At 38.1% G+C, this 26,014-nt stretch overlaps 1 protein-coding gene across 12 annotated transcripts in view; it reads left to right on the plus strand.

Annotated features, from left to right (window-relative positions):
- Positions 1-26,014, plus strand: part of HDAC9 (histone deacetylase 9) — a 455,819-nt gene that overhangs the window by 222,834 nt on the left and 206,971 nt on the right. For 6 of the 12 annotated variants that reach the window (XM_071429136.1, XM_071429143.1, XM_071429142.1 and 3 more), the window contains 4 exons: positions 6,221-6,462; positions 7,398-7,548; positions 9,651-9,777; positions 11,645-11,766. In XM_071429136.1, coding sequence (XP_071285237.1) covers positions 6,221-6,462; positions 7,398-7,548; positions 9,651-9,777; positions 11,645-11,766 — 642 coding nt within the window. The remainder of the gene's footprint in view (positions 1-6,220; positions 6,463-7,397; positions 7,549-9,650; positions 9,778-11,644; positions 11,767-26,014) is intronic. The other 6 variants (XM_071429134.1, XM_071429140.1, XM_071429135.1 and 3 more) reach the window with 3 other exon arrangements.

Genomic DNA, 26,014 nt, shown 5'->3' on the forward strand with positions numbered 1-26,014 from the left:
TTCCAGGCCCTGGGGAAATAAGAGTATGGTAAATCAAAGCCCAGATCGCTGTTAGCATTTATTTTACTTCTCATTATGACATGTATGCAAACACTTAAAAGAAATAGGAAAAAGGTATAATCATGATAAGATTCCTTTTTTCTGAACAAAGGGGAATACTTTTCAAGTTTAATTTATTACACTTCTCCTTAATACTATTAACTGAATTGAGTGCCTCATCAAGTTTGGCAGTTCACTTATACTTCTGATTCAATGATAGTACTTTTTAAAATAATTACTGACTCTTGAGAGATAATCAAGAAAATAACTCTGGAAAATACTTTTTCTGTTCCGAAATGTGTCTTAATTTCTTGCATTTTTTCTTTTCCAAGTGAGGAAATTTTAAAACTGCAAAATGCAGTTGAGTACTTAACTGCCAAAAAAGTTATTGGGCTACCTTTGGAAGAAATTTTTCCTTTTCATTTGCAGTTTTTCTGCTTTCCTTGCCCATGACAACCAAAATCCAGTGTAAGATTGAGGACATATAATGAATCAAAAATATTTAATAACATTCAGTGAAATCTAGGCGATGCTTTTTTTCAGTTTGATGCATTCTCCAGCATAATTGAGTGAGTGGAGAAAGAAACTGCTGATTTTATATATTGCAAAAAAGTTCTATTAGTGTCATCCTAAATCTGGATGCTTTTGTCCTCATGCTAAAATGAGATGCTCTGAAGGCTGTCTTCTTTCATCCCCTTTCTCTTGAGAGAGGCTCTGCATCTAGCTTCTCAGGTGGCATAAAGAAACTTTGCCTATATTGAAGTTAACAGAGGAATGACAGATTATGCCAGCTGAGAATTGAGGTAGAAGACTTTAGCTACCAGAGCTGAAATGATAAAAGCATCTCATGGGAGGTGACCTAACCTTTCACAGTTTATTGATCATCTGACTTGTACTTCTGATGTCACTGGTTATTCTTAACATTTCAGCTTCTTGCTCCTGCCGTCTGCCATGCAGGTCTTGCTGTGGCACTGCTTCCCCCAGGAAGGTGCCAGCCACCTCTCCTCCAGGGAACAGGCTCCAGATTAGGACATTTTCTGCACTCTTGAACACTGAACAATTGCAGATCAGTGGCAGTTTTCATGCTAGTCTCAGTCCTCTTTAGTCATGGCTATTCAAAACCACTTTGCTCGCTTTATTTCCCAGCATCCTCACCATGGACACATCGCTCCTATGTTAGCTCCTTATTTACACTGTGGCCTCACTGCCACCTTATCACTGTGCCAGGGCTGCTCTTAGATTACAGAGTGAGCAGTGTCTCTCTAATGCAGCTTCTCAGAGCAGAAATTTAACTCCTTTTCCTGTGTTTCATCCTCTGCTCGTGTCTTATTGCCTGGCTAGTCCTTCTCTGTCCCATCTCCTGCCAGTTCCTTTGTGGTTCACATGGCTGCCAAAATTTCCCTCTTACCCTCTGTTCCTTATTCCTGCAACTTTCAGCCTCCTACAGTATTTCATCTTTTCAGTCTTTTCAAAGATTTTTTTTCAATCTGTTTCAAGGACACTGTTATAGCTTTTCAGGTATCAGTGCTTTTCAAGTCCTGAATGAGTTGGCACATAAATCTGGTTAAAGAAATACTAGGTTTAAATTGTAGAGTAAATGTAAAGTATTATCTTTTTTAGTGAGGGGGTGAATCTTCCACTCTTCTCAGGATTTAGGGCTCTTTTCTATAAATTCCTTAGTGCTCTGATTATGTCATGACTGACTGATGGCTAATTCTGCAAAAAGTGTTTTTACTTTCTTTGTATGAAGAGGCCAAATGGAGCCAGTTTCCTTTATAATAAAATGTGCAAAATTATTCTGTTTTTTTTTTCATTTTATGAAAAGCATATGAAAACTATGAAAAGTACTGTACAAGTTAATAATAACTTTGGGCTCTTTTTTGTAGAGCATAGTTCAAAAGAGTAGCACTGGTATAAACTCTCTTCGCTTTGTAGTACTTCACCAAGATTCTGTCTGGGGTAAGGTGTGTATTTCTTTTCATACTGGTTCTTCTAGATTTTACTTGGGTTTTGTGTGTTTTCAGGAGTGTGGTTTTTTTACCTAATGACCTCTGGTTGGAGAAACCTGTCATCTGTCTTTTGTCAGATGTAATTTTATTTTAGCGTTCCAACTTCTGTAGTCCTCCTTGTTTACTTTATAAACCTTAACTGCTTCTTCTGTATAAGACTGCCTTGAACAACCAAGGCAGGAGAAGGAGGCTCAGCTTTATGCCCTGTTCCTATCTCCAGCCTTTTTTACTGTCCCAGCCCAACAGTGTAACTGAGACATTCCTTTGGAAAAAGGTTAATTTGGATCCCTGCAGTCCCAGCAGTCCACACAGTTCCTCTTATGTAAGAATCATAAATGTACTAGACAAATGGTCTATAAGCAAGTTGACTGGAATTCTTCTTGATTGCATCTCAAATCAGGAATGATGACTGTTCAGCTGATGACAGCATTCCTTGTTTCAGTTGCTGGATTTAAAGGTGGCAGAAATGTTTTCCAAGAAAGGTAACTGCCAACAAAAAAGGGAAGATTGCTTGTCTTGGGAGATGGTGGTAAGAAAGCAGGCTGCTTTATTTTCTGATGTTTTCCTTTAGCATTTGTGATTTGAAAGATTTGTGTTTCTAATACACCAGGGATTGAAACCAGTCACCAGAAACAGAGATTGAAATGCCATCTCTTAGTGGAAGACTTAACAGTTGTTCAGTGTTCCCATTGTAAGGAATGGTTTCAAAATGCAAAGCCTGAGGGTTAAACCAAGCTCCTTTACCTCTTTTTACACATGCTTCAAGCATCTAAATCACTCAACAAGCATGCCATTTTTCAAGTGTCTTATTTTCTTTCCACAGAATTTCAAAAGCCCTCTGGGAAGTGCCATCTATAGAGTATAATTGATATGGACACTCCTCTGAGACTATTTTTGTTGTTATGTTTCAAGATAAAGGCAATTGAGTATTTATAGGAAAAATAAATACATATGCCTTTTGCAATGTGTTGTAACTGAAAATTAAATATTTTTCTACTCAAATTTTGGCATATTTCCTGGAATCACTGAGCTTTCAGTAACGTTTTTAGTTAATATTCTGCAGCCTACTGTTGTATTCACCGCAGCTGACTTGAGCTCAGAGAGTTTGTCTTTATTTAACCTTAGAGAGGAATCCCAGGCTTGCTATGTAGTTGGCAGAGCTGTTGGGAAGGATCTGCTGTGGACTGCAGTGGAGAGAGTTGAAGACAGGGTCTGAACCATGCCTGCTACAGCTTTACACCATTGGTGATATGAAAATCCTGAAGAATAAGTGAAATTAGCCTTTACCAAACTCTGATTAATATTTACTTTCATTATCAATGCCTTTCCTTCTTTGTCTAATATTTTTATGAATCCTGTTGCTTAGATCCTGCATCCCACAGTTCCTTGTGATTTGAAGTTGAGGGCACTGATTAGGACATTAATTTTTTACCTGCAGAATATATATATATATGCATTCATGTAGAGGGGGTTAAAAACATAAAAAGCCCCAATGAGACTAAGCATTCTGCATCACCTTTGCTCTCCAGAGTCTTCAAGTTGCAATGGTGTAGGGGTGGAGGGAAGGTGCTTCAGCTAAAAGTCAGAGCTTTTAAAGACACTGATTCTGATTCTCTGCTCCATTACACATTTTCACACTGACATAGCTCCATGGAACTGCTTTGTGTCTTTCTTGTCAGCTAGTAACAAGTAAGAATGTAAAGGGCCTATGGCATTAGGACTGTGAAACAGACAGTAGCAAACCATTCAGTTTGATTGGTGATCTTACAGGTACTTGTTTAGAATAATTTCATTGATGAGGTTGACTATTACTTCAGTTTTAAGACAGTAATTACCCCTAAAATTTAGTATTTGCTATGTCAGCAGTTATTAGAAGTATTGGTGGTAACCTTATTGTTAGCAATATTTATGCCAGGAAATAAATGTTTGTCTTTATTTGTTGGTGAACATTGGCACTGAAATGATATTAAATATTATGTATTGATTTCTATGGATTCAAGTCTAGAACTACCCCAATATTTGTTTTCTCCCACATTAAGGAATGAGGTTAAGGTCAACTTGATGAAGTAGACATTCCAGTGCTAGATTTATTATTTGAGTGTGTGATAATTCTAGAAAATGTGTAGCTTACCAAACCAAGCCTGGTTTCAGTTGCAGATTTTACTAATAGTGAAAGGAAATTTCCATTGTTAAAAAAATCCGAAGGCCTCCCCTCATGCTATGTTCTCTGAAAATGAAGAAATGCGATGCTGGTCCAAGATGGGAAGTATAATCAGCCTGAATCACCGTGCAGATCTGTAGAGGTTGATTTTCAGCTAGTATCTGCAAAATAAGCTGCAGGGTTCAGTTTGCAAACACTATTGTGAACCAAACCCTGTGGGGCTCAGTTTGCAAACACTATTGTGAACCAGACCCTGCAGGGTTTGCTGAGCTCCAGTTACTGCTCCTAGTAGGGCTTATTATCCTGTCACAGAAGATGTAAGAAAATCCATCTCTCCCCTTTAAACATGATAAACCTTTGTCACCTACAATGCAATTAATGTTAAAAATAGAAGAGTGCTGATGATAAGATTGTGACATGCAGGCAATGAGCCATTGTTCAAGTACAGGAGACTTATCTGGCGGGCCAGTCAGCCTACACGGTTTGCTGTCAGTTTGCTGATTGCCATTTCTCTCTGGGTTTGATGAAATATTCATGTCTTTGCTCTGCTCTCTGCAAGCACTATTGATTTCTTGTATAAACGCGGCTATATTTAGTCTAGACAAATGGAATGTGGATTGCTGCTGAATAAATGGGATGAAAGGCTGGGGGTTTGCCTGTCCATTTCTCTTGGTCGGTGGCAATTATTTATAATCAAGAGTAGTTTTTGTAAGTTAAAGGTGATTTTTTATAATTTAGTGATTAGTCTCAGAACAAAAGCAAGCACTTAGACACAATCGTTCTGTTGGGATAGTGGGTTAAGCAGCCAAATTATGCTGTGAGGTTTACAATCACAGTTACTAGGATTTAAAAAAAAACAGGCCCAGAAAAGGGTATGTTTTCAGAATTTTGAGAATCAAAATGATCAGTAGAAAAGATTTGATGCCTTTTCCCTTATTTTTATAAAATCTTTTACTAATAGATCATTTTACTAATGATCATACAGTTAGAATTCAGTCCCCTCTCCATTTGCAGCAGTTTCAACTTTTACTGCTTCAATTTTGCTGTCTCTGCTTACTAGAATATTTCTGTTTCGTTTTGATCTTCTCCTGGAAACAAATACAGCTGCAGCAGAGAAAGAGGACAAAATATGCTTAAAATCTTGTTCTCGAATCATTTCCGACAGCATGTTTGTTTTCAGTTAATAATCTTATTTTCCAATGGAGATAGTGGAGGAATATGGACTAGAGTGAATGTGTTTGTGTTTCACTGTCCTCTTGTGGATGGAATCAGAACTGCTGGGCTTTAGCAGAGACCTTCAGCTGCTATTTATTTTCCTCTTGTAGATATGTTGCTTGTTAGTCTTTTGTTCTTTTGAAATAGATAAAGTTACACTCATTCTCTTCACTTGATGAGAAAATCAGAGCTTTAAATGTATTGTAGTGAAAGTGATCAAATCACTGTTCTGCTCCTTTTAGTCCCTTTGATTTAAATTAGGAGATCGAAAATACAGGATCCTCCATTAAGTACTTTAATGCTGGATTAAGAATTTTTAAGATCTAACATTTAAAACAAACTGAAGTAATTAATTAATTTTCTTACAAGCCATATATAGTGTGCTATGCATTGTGATTGTGGTCACTTTCCCAAAAGCTGTATTAAAACTTCTCATTTTGCATGTCAAATTATTTCCCCATTTTATACGTTATTCCTCTGTGTTTGCCAGGTATATTTATATGCAGTAGCCAGGTAGCACTGAGTAGCTTTTCATGTGTAACAGTATCCTCAGAAAAATCCACCTACTAGCTTTGCAAAATCTCTTGCAGTGCAGTGGGAACTGCAAGGCCTTCATCTTATGCTGAGCAAGTGCCCTAAGTGTTTATTGTGTAACATCAATAGTGCCTAGGAGATTTTCACTAAATATTGCTCCGTGGTTTTAGAACCTGGGTTGTGTGTTAACCTGTTTAGCAGAATATTAATCTGGGAGTATTTAAATTTAACATGTCTATGTTTTGTTGTTCTCTTCCCCCAGTGGATGTGAAGTCAGAGGTTCCCGTGGGGCTGGAGCCGATCTCTCCGTTAGACTTGCGGACGGATCTCAGGATGATGGTTCCCATGGTGGACCCGATTATGCGCGAAAAGCAGCTACAGCAGGAGCTGCTCCTGATCCAGCAGCAGCAGCAGATTCAGAAACAGCTGCTCATTGCAGAGTTCCAGAAGCAGCATGAAAACCTGACCCGCCAGCATCAGGCCCAGCTCCAGGAGCACATTAAGGTAGCAACATTTTTCATTTGTCCCTTACTTTATCTGCCAAGTTAATATGCTTAAGCAGACACAAAAAGGGAACATGCCTGAAAGGTTTGCTGTGACTGAGAGATGGTGTTTGAGTGCTCTTTTCTCTGTATTGGGGTGACAAAAGCCTTTTAAAGTAAAACTGCTGGCAGTGACTTGCTCACAGCAGACCAAGGCAATACTGTGAGAATCACTGAGCTCATGAAGCCACCACATCCACCAAAGATAGAACTACCTATTTTACAACCTGGATTTTCAGCTGAACTTCAATGTGGCTGGTTTTTTGGTATAAACTGTTTTCAGTATATTAAAGCACTGCTTTTTTGGGCTACTGAGTTTGTGACCACAAATCAAATTGATAGCAAAGTGCATAATATTTGCATTTGTAAAATGGAGGCAGACCCTGATAGTGTTGTGCTTTCACTCTTCTCTGAGCTTCCTCATATAATACAAAAAGAAAATGATTTATGGGATTGCATGCACTATGGCAGGATTGCTGTAATGGATTTCGACCGGGAATTTATGATCTTGCCTTTCATTTCATTTTTTCCCCTCTTATCTACTTGCCATTGTGCTGCTGTGCTAAGCTTCCACTTGACAGAGCTGACAAATGCAGCAGAGAACAGCAACCAGAGTTAGGTGATGCACAGGCAAAGAACAGTGTGAAGTTTCCAGGCATCTTTGCCAAAAGAGAAAGAAGTGAAACCAGAGCAGCAGGCTGCTACCTGACACCAGAGTCCAATTTGGTGACAGCCAGTAATGCACTATGCCGCTCAAAAGTCAGTTAAAAGATGAAAAGAAGTATAAGCATAAAAGCAAGCACTGATCCTCAGTTACTCAAGGGGATTGTTTTAACCTGGACTGACCTAGAAAACATTGCAAGCTGCACTTTCTCATGTCTTTTTGTTCTGTGCAAGTTACAACAGGAACTACTAGCCATTAAACAACAGCAAGAACTCCTTGAAAAAGAGCAGAAACTGGAGCAGCAGAGACAAGAGCAGGAACTGGAGAGGCATCGCAGGGAGCAACAGCTTCCTCCCCTCCGAGGCAAAGAAAGAGGACGAGAAAGTAAGAGCCAATGTACCATGAATCCTAATAAGAAATGAATCTATTCCCCTTTGCATTCTCCCAGCCAAAATGAACTATGAACAGGAACCTGAAGGAAGCCTATTCCTGTGTGAAATACGCAGGTCGAGAAGTCAAGACTGTGCTTTGAGAAGGGCAGGGCCACCCACTTCACCCACAGAAACACATTTCTGGTTTGTGTGCAGACTTGGAAGACTGCAGGAAGGCACAGCTTGACAGACTTGCAGATATGCATCTCAGGAGTCAAACTCTTTGTATAAAAAAATGAGAAAATTTGAAAGCATAAAGCTTCACATGAGAACTTTCTGAAGAACTTTTTTCTCAATACAGAAAGTACTACAAAACAGCAAAAATTTAAATTAGTTGCTGAGATTTGTTTCAAGACTGAAAATAAAATGAAATATTTAAGAATATCTTAGGATGAATCTTTTAAATATTTTGCTAGGACTTTTTCAAACTGTCTTGAACTTTCAAACTGTTTTTCAAACTGTTTGTTCTTGATGACATTTCTTGAGGCGTAACCAAGAGTTTTTTCTAGCTTTTATAGCTATAAAGAAAATAACTATAAAGGTTTGTTAGGATTTGGTGCTCACTAGAGGGAGACAGATACAAATAATTCTCTTTAGTGAGGTCAGTTGGAAAATCAGGTTGAAGTACAGTATGAAGATATTCAAAATGAAGCTGCCACAAACAGATACTGTTACTTGCCCTACTAAATGAGCACAAGAATTAACTGACAAAGACTGAAGCAGAAAAGTGCTTTTTTTCCTTGGGTGGAAAAAGATATCACTTCAACAGCTGTAGGTGTACCATGTCATAGGCTTTAGAAATTAGGGTGTCCATGGTGCTCCTAGTACTTAAGAGAACAATGAGCCCATAAAAAAGTTTCCATCTTATTGACCTAGAAATCTGAGGGTGTGGAAACTGCAGGAACAAAAGGTTCCTCTAAGTAGTATTAAAAAAAAAATCAGCCTCCATGTGAAGTTAGGCTTTATTAGTGCTCCTGCCAGAGGAAGAGCAGAGATGTGACCTCAATGGTTCCCTTCTCAATTTGAGCTTGCTGGGTGGCTGCTCAGGATGTAACAGCCAGCCAAGAAGCTTGTGACCCCTCCAGGCCCATCCCCAGCCCCAGAGTTTGTTGGTGGTGATGATCTTTTTAATGAGTAGAGGAGGGAAGGGAGGTGTGGGCAGGGGAGTTGGAGTATGAAGCAGAGCAGTAGTAAAGGTATTCTGTGGGCAGTGGGTCACATGGGACATGCTCAGCATCTCAGCTGTGGTGTGTCAGGGCTGGATAACCAAATATTCAGAGTATCAAATATGCCTTAGTGCTGCACCTTTGAAAGAAATGAGGTGTCATCCCTTTTTTGCCACTGATTATTGAAAACCAAAATATTTTTTGTTTTCATACTTTTTTTTCTTCAATGAACACTATTTTGGCTATGAGTAAAGAAACATGTCCTATACTGCAAGCTTGGCAGTTTAACCTTACAATGACATGCTCTACTTTTTGTTCTCTATTGAGCTGGCCACCAAGAGAGGCCAAAATGCAATGTCTCCTGTCTTCCAGACCTTGCACGTAGAGGCTCTTAAGAGGCTCCAATTAAAAGAATCACTGCTGGCTCTTTCTGCAGTGTTCTGTTTATAACCAAGACAGTGTTCAGAGGACAATTTTGCTGTGTTACTACTAGTACTTTATTAAAAGAAAAAACATTCGTTACTAAAAACTCAAACTGACCTTTTGTTACTGTCTTTTTAGTTCTATTGTTGGTTTTGTATTCAGATTGTTGGAAACTATCAGGAAATAATTTAAATTCTTTAGATACATCTGGCCCTGGATAAATGGCCTCATCTACTGTTGAAATATTCCTTATGATTTCACTGGATTTTTGAGCCATGGCCAGCTTCAGTCTTCCACAGACAAGCATTTAATCCAAATGTTATCTCTTTGACTTTTTCTACCAATAGTTAGTTTATAGTTTACAAAACTTCCAGCAATAAGGCACAGACTCTGTTTTGGGGTTTGTTTTCTTTAAAAAGGTAATTTTTTAAAGTAAAGATAAGATGTATTTAACTCTATTTTTTAGGGGCAGTGGCCAGTACAGAAGTGAAGCAGAAACTTCAAGAGTTCCTGTTAAGTAAATCAGCTACAAAAGACTCTCCAGCAAATGGGAAGAATCATTCCATGAGCCGTCACCCCAAGCTCTGGTACACGTATGTTCAGTATTAAGCTGCTTCCTTGTCTCGTTGAGGTATCAGCTAAAACTTGGCAGAATGCTTTTCCAGCAGGGGTGTTGAGAGTCTGCCTCCAGAGCAAGGCAGCAGTTCAACCCAAAGATTAGCAAAAAGCCAGAAGTGTTATATTTCTGGTTGAACTGAGGAGTATTTGGTGTTCAGTGATGAGAACTATACAGAACAAGACTCTCTCAAAAATCTGTATAATTGTTTTTATTTCAGCTGCTTCATCTGTAGCTTCTATAGCTGTTGCTATCACAAATTTTACAACCATGCCTGTCATTTTTCCAAGTATCTTATTTTCTTGCAGTTAGAACAACTTTGTGTTTGTCTTACTTGGATTTTGAATCAATCACAAAACATTTCCTCTTGAAGAGACACTGCTTTGCTTCCAGTGAAGTTTCTTGAATGGTGTTAGCAATTCACAAGGATTTTGAGAAAGACTGTGGTCATTTAACTTTTCTGACTCATGAATTTTAGTATCCAAACTGCATATTCTTATGATAACTTGGCCTTGACAAGAATCTCCTTAGACCATGGAAGCAAGTGATTTTGTTGAGTCCTTCAAATGGTCTATTGACATGTTAAGAGTTTACAGTTTTGCAGGTTTTATTCCCCACATAAATGAATCAAACAAAATGAACTGTCTGCATTTCTGAAAGACTTAAATGCCATGTCTGCATTTATCTTCAATAGGACAAGCAGAAGTGCATATGGTACACCAGATTTCTATCTTTTACTTATTCTTTTTGAAAAGGATTGCTGAAGGTTGGCCCTTGGAGTTTGCATTCTGAGCTAACCAGAGCATTTTGGTAAAATGACTTAATATACAGTTACATTGTGTTTGGTGGATTAGTAATTAATTAATTAATTTTTTCCTTCCAAATAATTTGTAAAAGTCTCTTGAACATGTAAGATTTCTGGACTAATAATCTGAGCCTCAGATGACTGAGTATGAGGAGCTCTGCAGAGGATGCCTTCTGCTACGCTACAGAAATTAGTGCTTCCTCTCATGATAGAGACATATTATTGATTAACCACACTGCGTTGGAAAGACAAGCAGAGTCTGTAAAAGGCCAAGTAAAATAATCTTTAGATAAACACAAAGTTTGAAAGTTTTTCTCCTTTCCTTCTTTCCCTCTCGAGATAAAAAACAAAAAACCCAACCCCTGTTTCTGAGCCACATGATGCAATTTCTATGTGCTTCAGAAATCTCTGCCCATATTTCTTTCATACAGCAGTTGTCAGAAAACACTCTTCGACTTGAAGCTTCTCTGCTGACATGAGTGCTATATGCTGCAGAGTGGTGTGATCACAAAATTTACAAATTTGAATTTAAAGTCAAGGTTTCATTTACCTTGTCCACTAAATAATTTGGGAGGAGGGGGGTATCCAAGAGATAATAGTCAGTATTTCTGGTTATTTTATGCAAGCCCTCCGGCCCTGAAAATCCCCCACATTTGTACAGAGAAGGTTTGATCAATATACATCTATTTGTACATGATAAACATGCCTTAAGTGGTTATTGCTGTGTGTCAGCTGATTCATATTAAAAAGCAGCCACCTGAAATGGTCAATTCCCCAAACTGGAGACAGACCCTGTCTGTAGATCAACATGAATCTTATCCTATGTGACTTCTGTAATGAGTGCAAAAAATGTGTTTTTGGGAATCCCAAGGAGTTCCATAACTTACTGTAAGAGTGAAATTGGTTACATGAGCCTGTGGTTTGTGCACACTTAGAGGAACAAGAACGTAAACACAGCTGAGACGTGTACAACATGTGTGGATAGTTACTGCTGGTCACCTCAGTGACAGCTAATTTGTGACCTCTGTGTCTGCTGCAGGGCTGCCCACCATACCTCACTGGATCAAAGCTCTCCACCCCTGAGTGGGGCCTCGCCACCATACAAATATACTTTACCAGGAGCACAGGATGCTAAGGATGATTTTCCACTTCGTAAAACGGGTGAGTTAGCGTCATTTATTTGAGCCCCTTGCCCAGCAATTCTCCCACCCTTTATTTTAACCAGGCTGTCCCTCAGCAAGGCATATATCATATTCCATAAGTTCAAGATGATGGCATGAGTAAGTTCAAAGATCCAGACCACATATTTCCAAGGTCAGCCTGGCTACATGGTACCAAGAGTTGGTGTTTCCTAGTGCTGACAGCTAGTGCGGGCTTCAGTTCTGATAAATTTTGTTCCTAAACATCATTTCATGGATCTTTATTTTCTGTGCCTTTCTTCTGGCTTTAACAACTATCTCTGCCCTGCTTGGTAGATAAAGTGTCTATCTTCAGATGGTATTCTGCTTTTAGACAATGTCTTTCAGGGCATTTTGAGGGGAAATCATGGAAAGAGGAGGAATTGGATTAATATCATATTTTGTGTCATTGGCTGTCAGAGTTTGTATGTGTATCACAGAGTATTCTGAGCTGGAAGATACCCAGAAGGATCACGGAGTCCCACACTTCAGTGAATAGCCCATATGGGGATCCAATCTGTGACCTTGCCATTACCAGCACTTCACTGTGTCCATTTTGCTTCTCTTCTGACACATAGAAAATGTTCTTTTGAAGGTTTTAGAATATTTTAGAAGATCTAACAATTGAATATATTATCTTGACAGCAGGTTAACTGTAGACTTAGGTTTTTCTGCACCGTAAAAAAAGCTAGAATGGCAGTGGAGTCCATGTGGCTGTTGCCTCAGGACCTTGGTGCAGTGACTGGTATCCAGGAATGCAGGGAGACACTCAGAGGAGGGGGGAAAAGGAAAAGAAAACATTAGATCGCTTATTGCATGAGTCTGCTGTTGAGTGATACAGTTACGTTCAGAGAGAAAGTCTGACCCCCTACTGTGCTAACAGCCTTTGAATGCGATTTTGCCACTGGGAGATTGAAAACTAACTGCAAAACTGACTTGAAAAGAAGTGGCATTTGGAACCAGAAGATATTCAGAGAGAAAATCCAGCCTGTATCTAATACTTTTGGGCAGACTCTCTAAGTCATATTATATCCCCAAATATTTTCAAAGGAATGGAAGCATGAAAAGAAAAATGCTAATTTATTCTAGCTGAATTACCCTTTGTACAATATGGTGGCAATATAACAAGATTCTATAAAATCTTGTTCAGGCTGTTCAACATAATAAGCCCTTATGTGGGTCTCTGTTTAATACCACCATACAACATATATTTTCTATGCCAATAGACTATACATTTTCATTTTTTGAACAAAAGGATGCATTTTGCATCTTCTAAATGCTATGAATTCATCTACATGTATTTGAAATGCAAGCTTTAATTTTTCTTCCATGTTTATGTATCTTAAATGTTATGATTGATATTTATGATGTGTCAGCCTGTTGATCTGTAAAACAAAACATTTTCAGACTTTGTAACAGTAAAGTTCTCGTGCAGCTGCTAATACTTTTATATCTCTGTGGGGGTTTCAAAATATTCCTTAATTCAATTCCCATTGTCTGCATAAGAGGACTATAATATAATTAAATCCAGATGTTTTCTTTATGTTATTCCAAATATTTGGGCATGCAGTGCATCAGTTCCAAAATTGAACAAAGGACATGATGACTCTCTGAAAAGATATCTACAGAATAAATAGACAAATACTAATATAATCATTAATATAAACATTTCTATGACATTGACATAGTAATTCTGATAAGCAAATACAATGAAGTGTACAGCATGTTGTATGTTACCCACAGAGGATATTTGATATCTCTCCATATCCGTGAAAATAGCAACTGTTAATATCCTGTTTACACATCCAGTCTCTCTGTGTGCTAGAGATGTTTAATTCCAGTCTTAGCTACATCCCCACAAAGTTTTCAATGGTTGTTCATCAGGCTGAGTGTAAAAGCAACAGGAACCAAATCAACACAAGTCAAATGACCCCAAACTGATCTGGGTGGCTCTAGGCCATCCTCCAAGCAGAGGGGACATTGTGGAGCCTGTGCCATCCTCACGGGACCTTACTAGACAAAGATGTCCCACGAACACTCATGTATATGGACAGGCTGTAAGCCTGCAGAAATCTGACCTTTGCCACGAGGGGTGAACCTCTTTTCCTTCCCTTTAGGCTATGAACTCTTATTGCCACTGGCTCCTGGCAAACCCTCTGTGGTGCTGAACCTGCATGAAGTCAGCAATTCATATGAAGGCAGACCCCACATTCCTTTCAGCCTTAAGAAAGGAATACCTGTTGTGACTTTTAATTACAGCTTTGTTTTGCTTTTTAGGTTACTTTTTTTTTTTTTAATCTTTATAATATAAGATGCAGAGGTATATTTCTCTTCTCCAATGTTGTTAAAATGCTCTTGTAAGATAACTCTGATTGAATCAGGTACTCTGAGATCAGATTTAATGGGAAACAAAGCTGAATGATTCTTCCCTGACATCCTAATGTGTTTTTCAGTGCTAAGGGAACACCAGGTGTCACACAGGCATAGTAAATCATGAATTTTGCTTGCTTACTTTCTTGTTCAGTAATCCATTTAATCTTTCCTAATTAGTCCTGAAGTGACATCTCCTTTTTAATCTTCTAAATATTACTTCTGAAAGAATGGTACAAAGGAAAATATTTTCTGCAGCTTTTACACTTCTAGTATCTAGAATGGTGGAATGCTTAGATAACTAGGAAAAGACTTAGTCTTGCTCTGTCAATGTTTAGGTACCAGAGTTAACATCCTAGTGCAGTGACTGTGGTTACTCAACAATTCTCAGCCATCTGGATTGTTCCTTTCTGTACAAGATGCAGCAGAAGTTGTCAGCAGTGGGCTTCAGAAAGTTTAGCTGCATGGAGGATTGGGACTGTCCTAGGGGCTAGAGGCCAGGGTATGCAACTCTTTGCACAGCTGCATTCAGATGCTTGGTGTTGACAGACTTTGAAAAGAGTAGAGCAAGGGGAGCTATTGCTTCACTGGATAGATAAATACACCATGAGAAGCTACACGTCTGTAGCTACGAGCAGAATTCAGTGTAAAGAGCATAAGATCAAATTTTGAAAATCTCCAAAACTTGCACCATGGTTACTAGCTGTAATGTGTTTTCTGCAAAGCACCCAAAATTTTAAGCAGCACATGGCTCATTAACTTTCAATGAGACTAATGTGTCTAAATTACCCAGAGAGGTTTGAAAATACCTCCCTATTACTGAACACTTTTGAAATTCATACTGACTTTTTTAAGAGCTCTGATGGGAGCCATGTACTTTTGAAAATCTGATCATTTAATAAGGGGAACTTTTGCTTGTTGAGCTCCTCTTGTCTGTGGCTATCTGTCCAGGAAAATATTATCCTCTTTATGAGGATACAAAGCACAATAAGCAACATGGGTTTGGTATGGTAGAAGAGCTTTTCAAATTTTTTTTCTATTTTTTCTTTTACCTTTTCAAAATGCAGAAATTCTGGCAAATGGCCCTAACATTTGCACTTTCTCCAATCTTTAAAATTTCACTTTTTATATAAAAGTGTTTATACAAACCAGCAAAAGCCAGTAAGTTCCAACAAGGGTTAGCTCTCTGGCCAAAGCTGTATACTTTTTTTTATGGTGCTGTAGATGGAATTTCTGCATTATGGTTTTTTTTTTTTTTTGAAGAAATTCCTGGGGACATCATCATATCAAGTATGAACTGTTTTTTCTTTCCTGAGTTTAGCACAATCATGGAAGAATGGGAATGTCAATCAGTATTTCTATTTATTTTGATTTTGTGCCAGTTGAATCTTTCTTTGCAGATGGAGTTGTAGGCTTACAACTTGCATTGTGCTTAGGGATCTGAACATCTCTTACAGTGTAACAATTTGAGAAGATGTTTGTAGGTCACTTTCCAAAAATTGGAAACATATTCAATGGAAACATAGCATAGGATTTTTTTAAAATAACAAATAGTACGAGGTTCTTCCTTGGATGGGAGAAGTTGTGTAATTCCATACAGGAAAAAAGAGGAGATGAAGGATTTAATATTATGATGAAAGAGAGGAAGAAGTTTGCCCTGCACAGCCATGATGATCACTCTGTAAAACCCATATTAAGTTAACCTGATTAGGCAGTAGAATAACAGTGTAGCTCTTGTGTAAATGAGAATGAAAGATTCCTGAATGAGAACTCAGCAGACGTAATTTTTAAGAAAAGAAATTAATTAGAATATTTCCTTGCTGTACTTTGTGTGCTTAGTGACTCAGTAATTTACTGTAGCAGTTGAAGATCAGAAGAAAAACATTTTGTGTGTGAAGGTTTTTCTCCTTCCCCCTTTTGTGCCACCAAATTTTATTTCCGTTTGCATTTTCTAGGAAAAACATTCTTTTGTGATGTAACAGTATATGAAAAAGCTGGCTTTCTTTTGGTTTTTATTTAAAAAAACCCCAACCTTGGAGTATACCAAACCCTCAATTACCATGTCTGCCAAAATGAGGAGGTCCATCTCAGTGGAGAGAAGTGCTATTTTTCTCTGAATTTATGAGCAAGAACAATAAATGGGAGAGGCAATTTGTTTATTGAAGCAGGGAAATGAGGCAAACATATGATTCTCCTAATTTTATCCCATTTTCCAGGGATGCTAAGCATTCCTGCCTCTCCAGACTCCATATTTTCCTGGACTGGTGAACCGTCTCGACAGATTTGGACTAGGTAATGTGCTCAGAAGAAATCAGTACTTATCACAGTGAGAAGGAGGAAAGGTACCCTGATCTTGACTCCTCTTCACCAAACATTTTCAGCCTTCCCAAATTCAGTATCAATAACTTCAGAGCACGTAATTAGTAGTAGGAATTTTTAGAAAGAGAAAAAGCTTCCACTTGCAATTGCAGACTGAATCGAAGTCAAAGCTCCCGGATTCATGTAATGAAGAGGCCAAGCTGGTGTGCAGGCCCTGGGAGCCAGCAGCTCCAAGGAAATGTGATGTGGTTGTAGCTACAGTGTGGGCCTGCTCGTGTCTCCAGCCCATCAGAGCTGGGGCTGAGGAGAGATGTCCTGTCATTCTGATTGAGCTCAAGTTAGAGGAGAATTTATTTGAGATATCTTAAAAGTAAATAAAAATGAGTGCTAGGGTAGGCTTAATGACACTGTCAAAGAGAAAAGAACTTGTGTAGGTATGCTTTGGTATCATGAAAGCTGCCAGGGCCTGCACCAGGGTTCAACAGGAGTCATCACCAGAATGATTCTAATGAAGACCATCATAGTCTTCCCATCAGTGGAAGGTTATTCCTCTGATGTATTTTTTTAACACTCATTTTTAATTGCAGAAACAAAGTTTTTTGTGAGTGGATAAAAAATTTACTTAGTTTCCAGATTGTCTTTTGTTTTTAGCATAAATCCCACTCCATGTATATATTGTCATGTTCTGTTTTGCCAGTAATTATTTTATGACACTACCAACCCTTTTTCATAATGAAACTAATTATACAATCTTGATCAAAACACTGTCTTAGTTCTTTTACTGACCAGTGTATAGCCAAAATTGAATTATGAAGTTCTGCTTCATGTGAGTACATAAAAGCTTTCTTGCACTGTTTTCAAAAATGCTTTTAAAATTAGCATTAAGAAGTGCCTTGCATAACTTTTTGATAAGCAAGTAATCAGATACTACACACCTTTTTGACTTTTGAACCTAAAGAAACCCCTTCAATAAGCAACAGGGAGCAGTCCTAAAATCTAAAGCATTTTAAGAGCATAATGTCCATTGAAAACAAAGTGGAATGTTTTAATGGGTATTTCAAAGCTTATTCCCTCTGGATAAATAAGTTACAAAATACTGCATATAAAATTTGAGACTCTTTGAAGTCTGTAGAAACTGTCCAGTTTGATTTCAGTAGGACTGAAATTTTCTTCCACTGTATCTAGAGCAGGAACAGTTGAAAAATTTTAGATAAGTAAAGAACATCTAAAGATGAAAAACAGAGAAGTGAGAAGTGGAAATCACATGGTATGGGATCATCCAAAATAGAAGATATCGGTTAGCAAACACTGCACTTCTCCAAAATCCTGCAAAACATAGTTTCACTGAAAAATCTATTCAAACCCACAGCTCTAATTAGGGGGTTTAGCTGCCAAATAACATGTTGTGGCTAAAGCCAAGTGAGTATTATAGAGCCATTCATGAGCAAAGGCATAAGTTTTGTACTTTGCTTTTGATTTTCTCATGGGAAAGTAATATAAATGAGAGTGATACCTCCCTGTTGGCTTTAACTGTTAGAAATGCAAAGCATGCTGAAATTGTACATAATTCTCTTCCAAAGGAAAGGAAATAGCATTTCAATGGTTTTCCTCAGTGTCTCGTTGAGTTATGGTGGTACACAATTATTCTTGTTAAATTACTCTACCAGATGGAAGGTTACATTGTGTATTTAGCTAATTAAGTTGTAGGGGACTGGAATTATATCCCAGAGCATAAAGAATCTATCTAAAAGTAAATTTATTTTAATTCTGTACGGTTGTGAAGTTGTACAACTAAGACTTCAAACGTGGGGATTTTCTTCTCACTTTGCTTAACATGAGGAGATGCTTTCACAAAGTTGGCCTTGCCTACAGAGGTTCAAGAAGACAAACGTGTCTTGAATGTCCAAACAACTTTGGAGCCAATTTTATCTTCATTTTTCTTCAGTGGGGCTGAATTGCCTTCCTGCTTTTGAGATGAACTTGGCCAATGGTTTTCATCTGCTAGGAGAGCAAGATACACTGTGTTTTGGTTGCTTTTTTTTTCTTGGCACCCTGTTGCCTTTGGACAACTCCAGATTCATCAGTCTAGACCTAACCAGCTCACATTTACTGATGACACTGATGCCCTGTTAAACTGGGGGAGAAGATGATGGTGTTTCATCATGAATTTCTGAAGGTTGGTGAAATATTGGACTGTACTTTTTGCCTGATGTCAGTGAGTTATCACTGCTGGATAGTTTCCTAGATTAAAATCTGTTGGGATTTAAGCACCCTGTGAACTAGTTCCTTCTTTTATGGGGCTTGGGGAACAACATAATCATGAACATGATTATTCTATAAAAAATAGATTATGTATCTAGGGGTCAAATGGAGACCATGGCAAAAGCCTTGACTTTGTGGGCTAGGGGATTATCTGTGACAGTTCGTCACTGAACAGAATATTTTTTCTTGGGATTCAGTGGATTTGGGAGGAGGATTTAGACTGAAGAGTGGGATTTGCTATATTTGCAGAAAGTAGGATATTGTATTCCCATCACTTCTTCCCAGCTAGAACTGACTTGGTATAGATGGTCAGAAGAAAGGGTAAGAATTACCAGTGGAGACATAACCAGAAGGACTGCCTGTCATGCACATCTTAATTTATTTATTGAATTACTGTGATTCAAGTGAGGGATACCCTCTATTCAAGCACCAGTTTCTTCTTCTTTTCTCCTCTACATCTCCTGAGAACTCAGATTAGTTTGCTCCAGAAAGTGCTATAAAGGTGTAATAAAATTACAGAATTTGACGATGTGGAGAGAAGATGAAAATTAATTTTAAACTATCCTTATTCCTTAATTCTATGGTTCAAGCCAGTATAGTAGTATTTGCTTTTTAATCCCCTACTTATTATTGGAAAAGGATATTATTTTACCTCTAAGAAGATTAAGATGAACCTGACATAGTAGTGAAATGTCATGGTTTCAGCAGACTTGACATATAATGAGGATTCATAAGGCCCAGTAAAACCATAGCCTTCTTGAAACTGCTGCAGAACCCTGTGGTGCAAATGCAAGGAGATGTTCTTTCTTTGCTAAGAACCCAGATTTATTAAAAATTCTATTGAGAGACCTGTTCTTTTGCCTTATAGGTTACACAAAGAACATATATCAACAGGAAATAATACATCATACTGTTCAGATATTCAAGATCTCCAATTTTGGCTAAATCCAAGCACTACAATAAGTAATTTCTACATCTAACTCAATAAATTGTGCCTAGAAAGATAACGTTTGTTTGCATAGATAATGAAACAAATATTTTATGCTTCATACAGACTGCAGTGAATAATAAAGAAAAGTTAGATATTTAAAGTAGCTTCAGTGACTATTTAATTTTTGAACCTGCTTTAGAAAATTAATGAAAATTTTCTAATCTTGTTAAATTAGTTTCCTTAGCCTGAAGAGAGCAGAAGGGCTAGAAGATCCCCTTTAATCTAATTAGCTCTTTTACCATGTGTTTCACTAAACCTGGTTTTTTATTTAGGGCATGGATATTTACCTTAGTCTGAAAAAATAAAGCATTCTACCTTTTACAGAAGTAAAATAAAGCAAAGGACTAAAGGGTTTCACATATGACCAGCACTCCCAATAAAGTGAATGGTAGTACAGGAAACAGTTTCAGTAGATCCTGAAAACACATTAGGTGATGCAAGCCAGAAAAACAAAGCATCTCCATCCTGTACTGCTGTATCTGGTTCTCCTGCCTTGTTGGGACCACCCAGCAGTCAAGTCCATGTAGTTCTTGGAAGAGCTTTAGAGGGCATGTGTAAATAGCTTTCACTCTCATTAATCTAATTTAAAACTCTTTCAGACGTGGCATTTTCAATAACCAGAATTGAGAAGTCATTGAACCCACAGAATTTTATACTACCTGCAAATGACTACCATCTTCTAGTCTGTCATCCAGTGGGGAGAAGGTCCATGTGTTACATTGTCCAATATTGTCTTCCAGTGGGATGAGGCCTTCTACTGCACATGTCAGTCAGTCATGTATGAAGACAAAGAGGCACCACTCATCTTGCCTATGCTTTATATAATCATGTGGAGGTGGCTGAAGCACTCTGTGGCTGCCTACAGGAAGCCAGAGCAGCAATCAGAAACTTCATTCAGAGCAGAGAATAGTTACATGATTGTGAGAACCACGTGCCGTAAAGGCTGCGGACCACCAAGGCTCTCAGGACTCATTCACAACTCTTCCCAAAGCAGCTGAGGAAGCTGGAAACAGCTTTTGTCCCTGACCTATGTCTCTCTGCCGCTCTGGCTTTCTTCCAGGCTTTGGTTGCAACCGTAGTTTTGCTGAAGAAGCCCAGATTATCTTCATGTTTATCCTTTCTGATGGTGCTTAGGGCTGTCTTGTGCATTTGATTCTGCCTCCCTCAGCTGTAGGGGAAACTGGGAATTTCTTCTTCGCCCACAGCTTTCAGACCAGCTTCTTAGGAGCCTAAGATATGACTGTTCTGGTTGGTTTTGTTGCAGTATTAATGTGGGATTTGACCTTTTCCTTGGTCTCCAGGTCCTGGCATAGCATAGGCAGGTAGGCTGCTTTATTATTTATTTTTATTGCCAGGGTGACTGGGAGCCCACAGCACCCAGGAACCTGTTGAGCTATGCAATGGACCTGACAAAATGAGGATCTCTTCACAGTGTGTTTTTATCCAATTCTGCCCCTCCTGCTTCAGGATAAATCACAACAGAAATTTCCAAGTTATCTCATTATCCACATGCAGTATCTTCTTGAAAATATTCAATTACCAGAGTGCTAGAAAAAAACTTGAGAAAGGATAAACCAGTGGTGACAGCAATACCCCCATTGTGCTAACCAGTGTCATCTTAATGTTTGTTTTGCAGTTCTGATGGCCTGTACTGACACATCATCATTTTGTGGTGTAACTTTGAGCTATCTTAGGCATGGAGTGTTATGGCTGTGTGTTGTACAGCACAAAATCCTTGTCTGTACGTGAGTCTCTAGACAATAGTATTAAAAAAAGCAACCTGTGTGGTGTGAATAAACAGATTTCTTGACTCTGTATTCAGTTACTCATACTTGTTAGATATGAGCCAGAAAAAAACTCCTGCATGGAGTACAGTGTAGAATATATTCAAATTGGTACATATAACTCTTCACAGCTTAAAAAAACTACAGCTAAAGAAATAGAGAGTTCCTGTGAAGATTTGCTTGAAGATCTTGAAGTCTTTTGTTTTTAATTTTTTCTGGTGACCTAATTATGTTAGGGAAGTTCAGGTTGCTGTTTTAAAAAGGATCTTAGTGATAACAGTTGATGCCTGGGCAATGGTGGACAATTTATCTTTCTCGAGTAGGATGTCAGTTTCACTGCTGTTGCTCATGCTGGTGTTGGAATCTTTTTAGCCAAATTTAGTATGATTTACCTCAACTGCCCCACAGCTTTTCTAAGCCAGCTTGCTTGTGAGGAAAAGGAAATGCTTTCACTTTAGAGCCTTTAGGAATCTGGACAAAAGCTCACTTTCTGTTCTTCAGGCTAGTATATAGGGCTTTAGCCTCAAGATGAGGACCTGCTTGCTATGCACCCTCTCCCATCCCCCATTTCCTGCCTGGCTTCATTAAATGCTGATTTGAAGTTAGCACACACTCTTCTGATACAAAAGTACTACTGTGTTCCAGGAACCATCAGAAAGTCGTGCATTATTGTCTTTTACATTCTCTTCATATATGTCTTCTCCCCATGCATAAAAAGGATTTTCATTCCTTCTTCTTAAATATCTCTGTATGTTTAATAAAAAGAAACAGTGAAGAAAAGCCCTGTCAAGAAAACCTCAGCTCATTTGGGAGCAATCTGGCCACAGGCTATATTATTTAATGCTAGAATCTGCAAATTGCTAATGTTAAGCAGAGCGGAGTATAGGATGTAATGACTTCACTGAATCATTTTCCTATCTTTTTGCTTGTATTTGAGCACCATGTTTCTTAGGAGAGACTAGTTTGTTTCACCTATCAGTGATAGCTCATGTGATGAAATTAATGTGTACCTACATAGAAGCCTGTATATTTCCCATTTTTAACAATGCAGTTACTTTATTCTTTCTTCCTCTATGAAGCCACTGTAAAATATAAGAAAATTAATTCAGACACTGTTTTTGTCCTTCACCAACAGCCAAAGTTCTTTGTTCTCTAGACACAATTCCAAGTCACGGCAAAATGTTATGCAACCAATCCTTTGATTGCCTGTGATATCTTCTGCTGTTGTTTAAAGTAATCCTTTCTGTGTCTTTCATATCTGTTTCCCACTTATAATAATTTAAAGATCAACATCAGTCCATAATTACCAGCACTAAAAAGAGAATTAGCCAGGTAATAGCAATAAAACTGAACAAGCCATATTACTGCAACATCTCATTATTCCAAATTATGCTACATCTACATAAAAAAGTCATTTTCAGAGTAGTCTTTCCTGAAATCCTCTGAAGTAGATCACTCAAGTGGGTACCAGCTGATTCCATTGAGAACAATGACATGGGCTTTGATGGCCTTCAGAGAAAATAGCCGTGTCTTTTTGTTTTCTTTGCAACAAGACACTTTCAAATAATGTATGTTCACTTTCTCCAAGTGTAAATTGATTATTACTTGTTCCAAAATGCTAAATACAATAGAAGTGCAAAGATTTGTGGAGCAAAGAGGTTTGCTAAGCAGAGACCAACTAAACCAATATCAGCTATTTACTGTTTCTTAGTAAGATTTTAGATTCACAGCCCAACCAATCAGACTGCTGCCATGAAAATTTGTCATGCTGTGTTCCTCATTCTCATGGCCAAATTCCTGGCCATGTGCTCTTGTTTTTCTCTTGTCTGTGGCATTTGGGCTCCTTGGTCAGATGATTCAGTCCACTACAGCTGGAGTCATCAAACACAGCAAAACCCACACCATTCCACACCTCCAGCACTTAGAGAGGCCTCTTTTCCTCAGGAAGGTGAGATACAGGATGTCTGCTTTTTGGGGTAGAATTAATCTAGTTTTGAATTCTGGACCCCAGTGGGATGGCTAGGGTATATCAAGTTAGCCACATGCATTAATTTTCTTGCTGTGTCAGTGTCTTGGTTCATGGTTGAATCACCATATAGATTCCCTGATGGTCTTTTCAATAATTTTGTGGTACTACTGTAGCAAAAAAGTTACTTCTTACTGCTTGAGAAAGCTACTCTGCAGCAAGCTAGGGAGTAAATCTCAAGCCTCAAAAGTTTTTTGGCATTGACTCCCCATGTGACAATTTTCCCCATGGAGATGAACATAGTCAGCTGTGGCAATGGATTAATTAAGCTGAGCAAAGGAGCAAATAATGTACAGTAAAAATAATACTTACAGGGTGGCTAATGCAAAACAGTCATTTTGAATATTACCCCTCTCTAGAACCACTTCTTAAAGTACTGAGCCAAATACTTATTTGAAATATAAGGCAAATTAATTATAATTCTGGGTCATTTGCTATCAAGACTTTCCAAGTGTCTTGCAAATACTAGGGGAACAATCTAATTTAAAAAAAAAGGTTTGAAAATTTTATTTTAACTTTTTTTCACATTGCTAATGATCATATTTCAGAGTTTAAAGGACTAAAACAGTTTCTAAATGATCTTACATATGTGCTTTGAGGCAGTCGGTGTATATATACATGTATATGCTTATAATTACAATCCACAGCTCCATATTTGAAGCTTAAAATATTTAATTTTGCCTTTCTATCTGTCAGAAGAGAGTTGAAAATTATAGATGTCTTATTACTGCCCTCATGTAGGAGTGCACTGAAGCACACAGGATTACTGTGGTGATCCATACCTCTTGCAATGAGCAATAATTCTGCCCCAGCCTTGTGGAGCAGGGTGGTTCAGTGTTCTCTGCAGTCACATCCCAAGCCAATGCCTCAGCTACTGCTGGGAATCAAGAAACCATTTTTTTCATTCAACCAGATATCCTCAAATTGCTTAGATTTGTATGTTTTGTCCACTGAAACCAGAATTCATTTTCCTAGCCATTGGGTCCTAGTAAGTACTATGTTAGGAGCTGGCAGTGTTTCAGGGAGAAAAATCAGGAAAACCAGAATTTGAAGCAAACACTCTTCAAACGTTAGCTTTGATTTGTATTGTGGGGTTTATTTTATAATTTTAAAACCACTATCCTCCATGCCATTTAATATTAAAATTGATTATTTCCATTTTAAAAAATTACTGTTTTTCATGCATCTTCATAAATTCATAAATTTACTTTAAGATTTGTTTTCTGTGCTTATATGATGGATTCAGATGCAGAATGTGATGAGAATTTGGTAAAAATAGAAAGGGAATTGCTGTGACTGAGCATGAAACATTTACATAGGAGTGGAGAATTTCTCCAGTGAGTGTTGCAGAGGATTTGTATCACATTCATCTGTCACAGATGCACAGACAGAATGTGTACATACATATTGTCCTCATTCTTAAAAGTACAGAATAGTAGAACTGGAAATAAATGTAAGTGCAAAAGGAGTGAATGTCTTTTCTTTTAAATTAAGCTGACATTAAATTAATGTCATCACACTTGGTGAGATCTGTGTGGTGATAGCATATACTGTAGTCATAGCCCATTATCATATTTTATATTTTTGATTTAATTTCAAATGGTATCTGAGATAGTAAACAAGTCATCTGTACTTCATTGTTAGAACCTTTCATCTTAAGAGTGGTAGTAGGTGATAATGATAATAAATTTCTAGTTAATAGGTCTATTATTAAAGATTTCCAATGTTGTTCTAGTCTGTGTGTCTTGGTCTGAAATGTATCTAAGGCACAGGGTGTTCAGAGGGCAGCCCTTGCCACATGCAATGCAGTGCGTGACCAAGGTCAGCGTGTGACAGCAGGTACTGCTGGTCACAGCAGCTCTGCAGTGAGGTGCAGCCCCCTTGCCTTCCAGTGACCATCTCTAGCCTCCCCACCCCTGGGAGAACAGGTGGGACAGAAGGAAAAAAGATGTGCAATGGGACATGAGGGAAAGGACTAGTATTAGAAGTGTAGGACTGAGTTTCTGCCCCAAAGTGACAAATGGTGTAATTCTGAATTGAGTGAAGATAAAATGTATTTTGGTTTTCTGCTAACTCTTGCTCCTTCTTTGAGGCTGGGTTTAAGTCTGTGCATAGGAGAGAAATCTGACCACAGTTTTTGGCTTTTTCTATTTTGAGATATTGCTTAGCCAACCCTCAGTTCCAGAAAGGGAAATATAAACAAATTCTCTTCCACAATCGCCCCTCACTAGCTCTTAGCAGTCAGTTTGATAGCAGTTTGTTTATTTGATGAACAAATCAAAGACTACATGATACACTTTATTGTGCTAAAAATCCTACAAAATAAAAAGCACAGCAGAGCTGGCCTTCATATGAAAAGACTGTATCCATTAAGGAAACAAAGGTGGAACTTGCCCAAGGTGCATTAAATATAATCCTAGGTTTTCTGGGAATCAACCCTACTTCTCCATTTTCAGAGCATATATTTTTCTCTGTCAAT

This window comes from Agelaius tricolor, unplaced genomic scaffold, assembly GCF_023055355.1.
Source record: "Agelaius tricolor isolate 1412-34295 unplaced genomic scaffold, bAgeTri1.0.p SCAF_6, whole genome shotgun sequence".
In the NCBI taxonomy this organism is placed as follows: Eukaryota; Metazoa; Chordata; class Aves; order Passeriformes; family Icteridae; genus Agelaius; species Agelaius tricolor.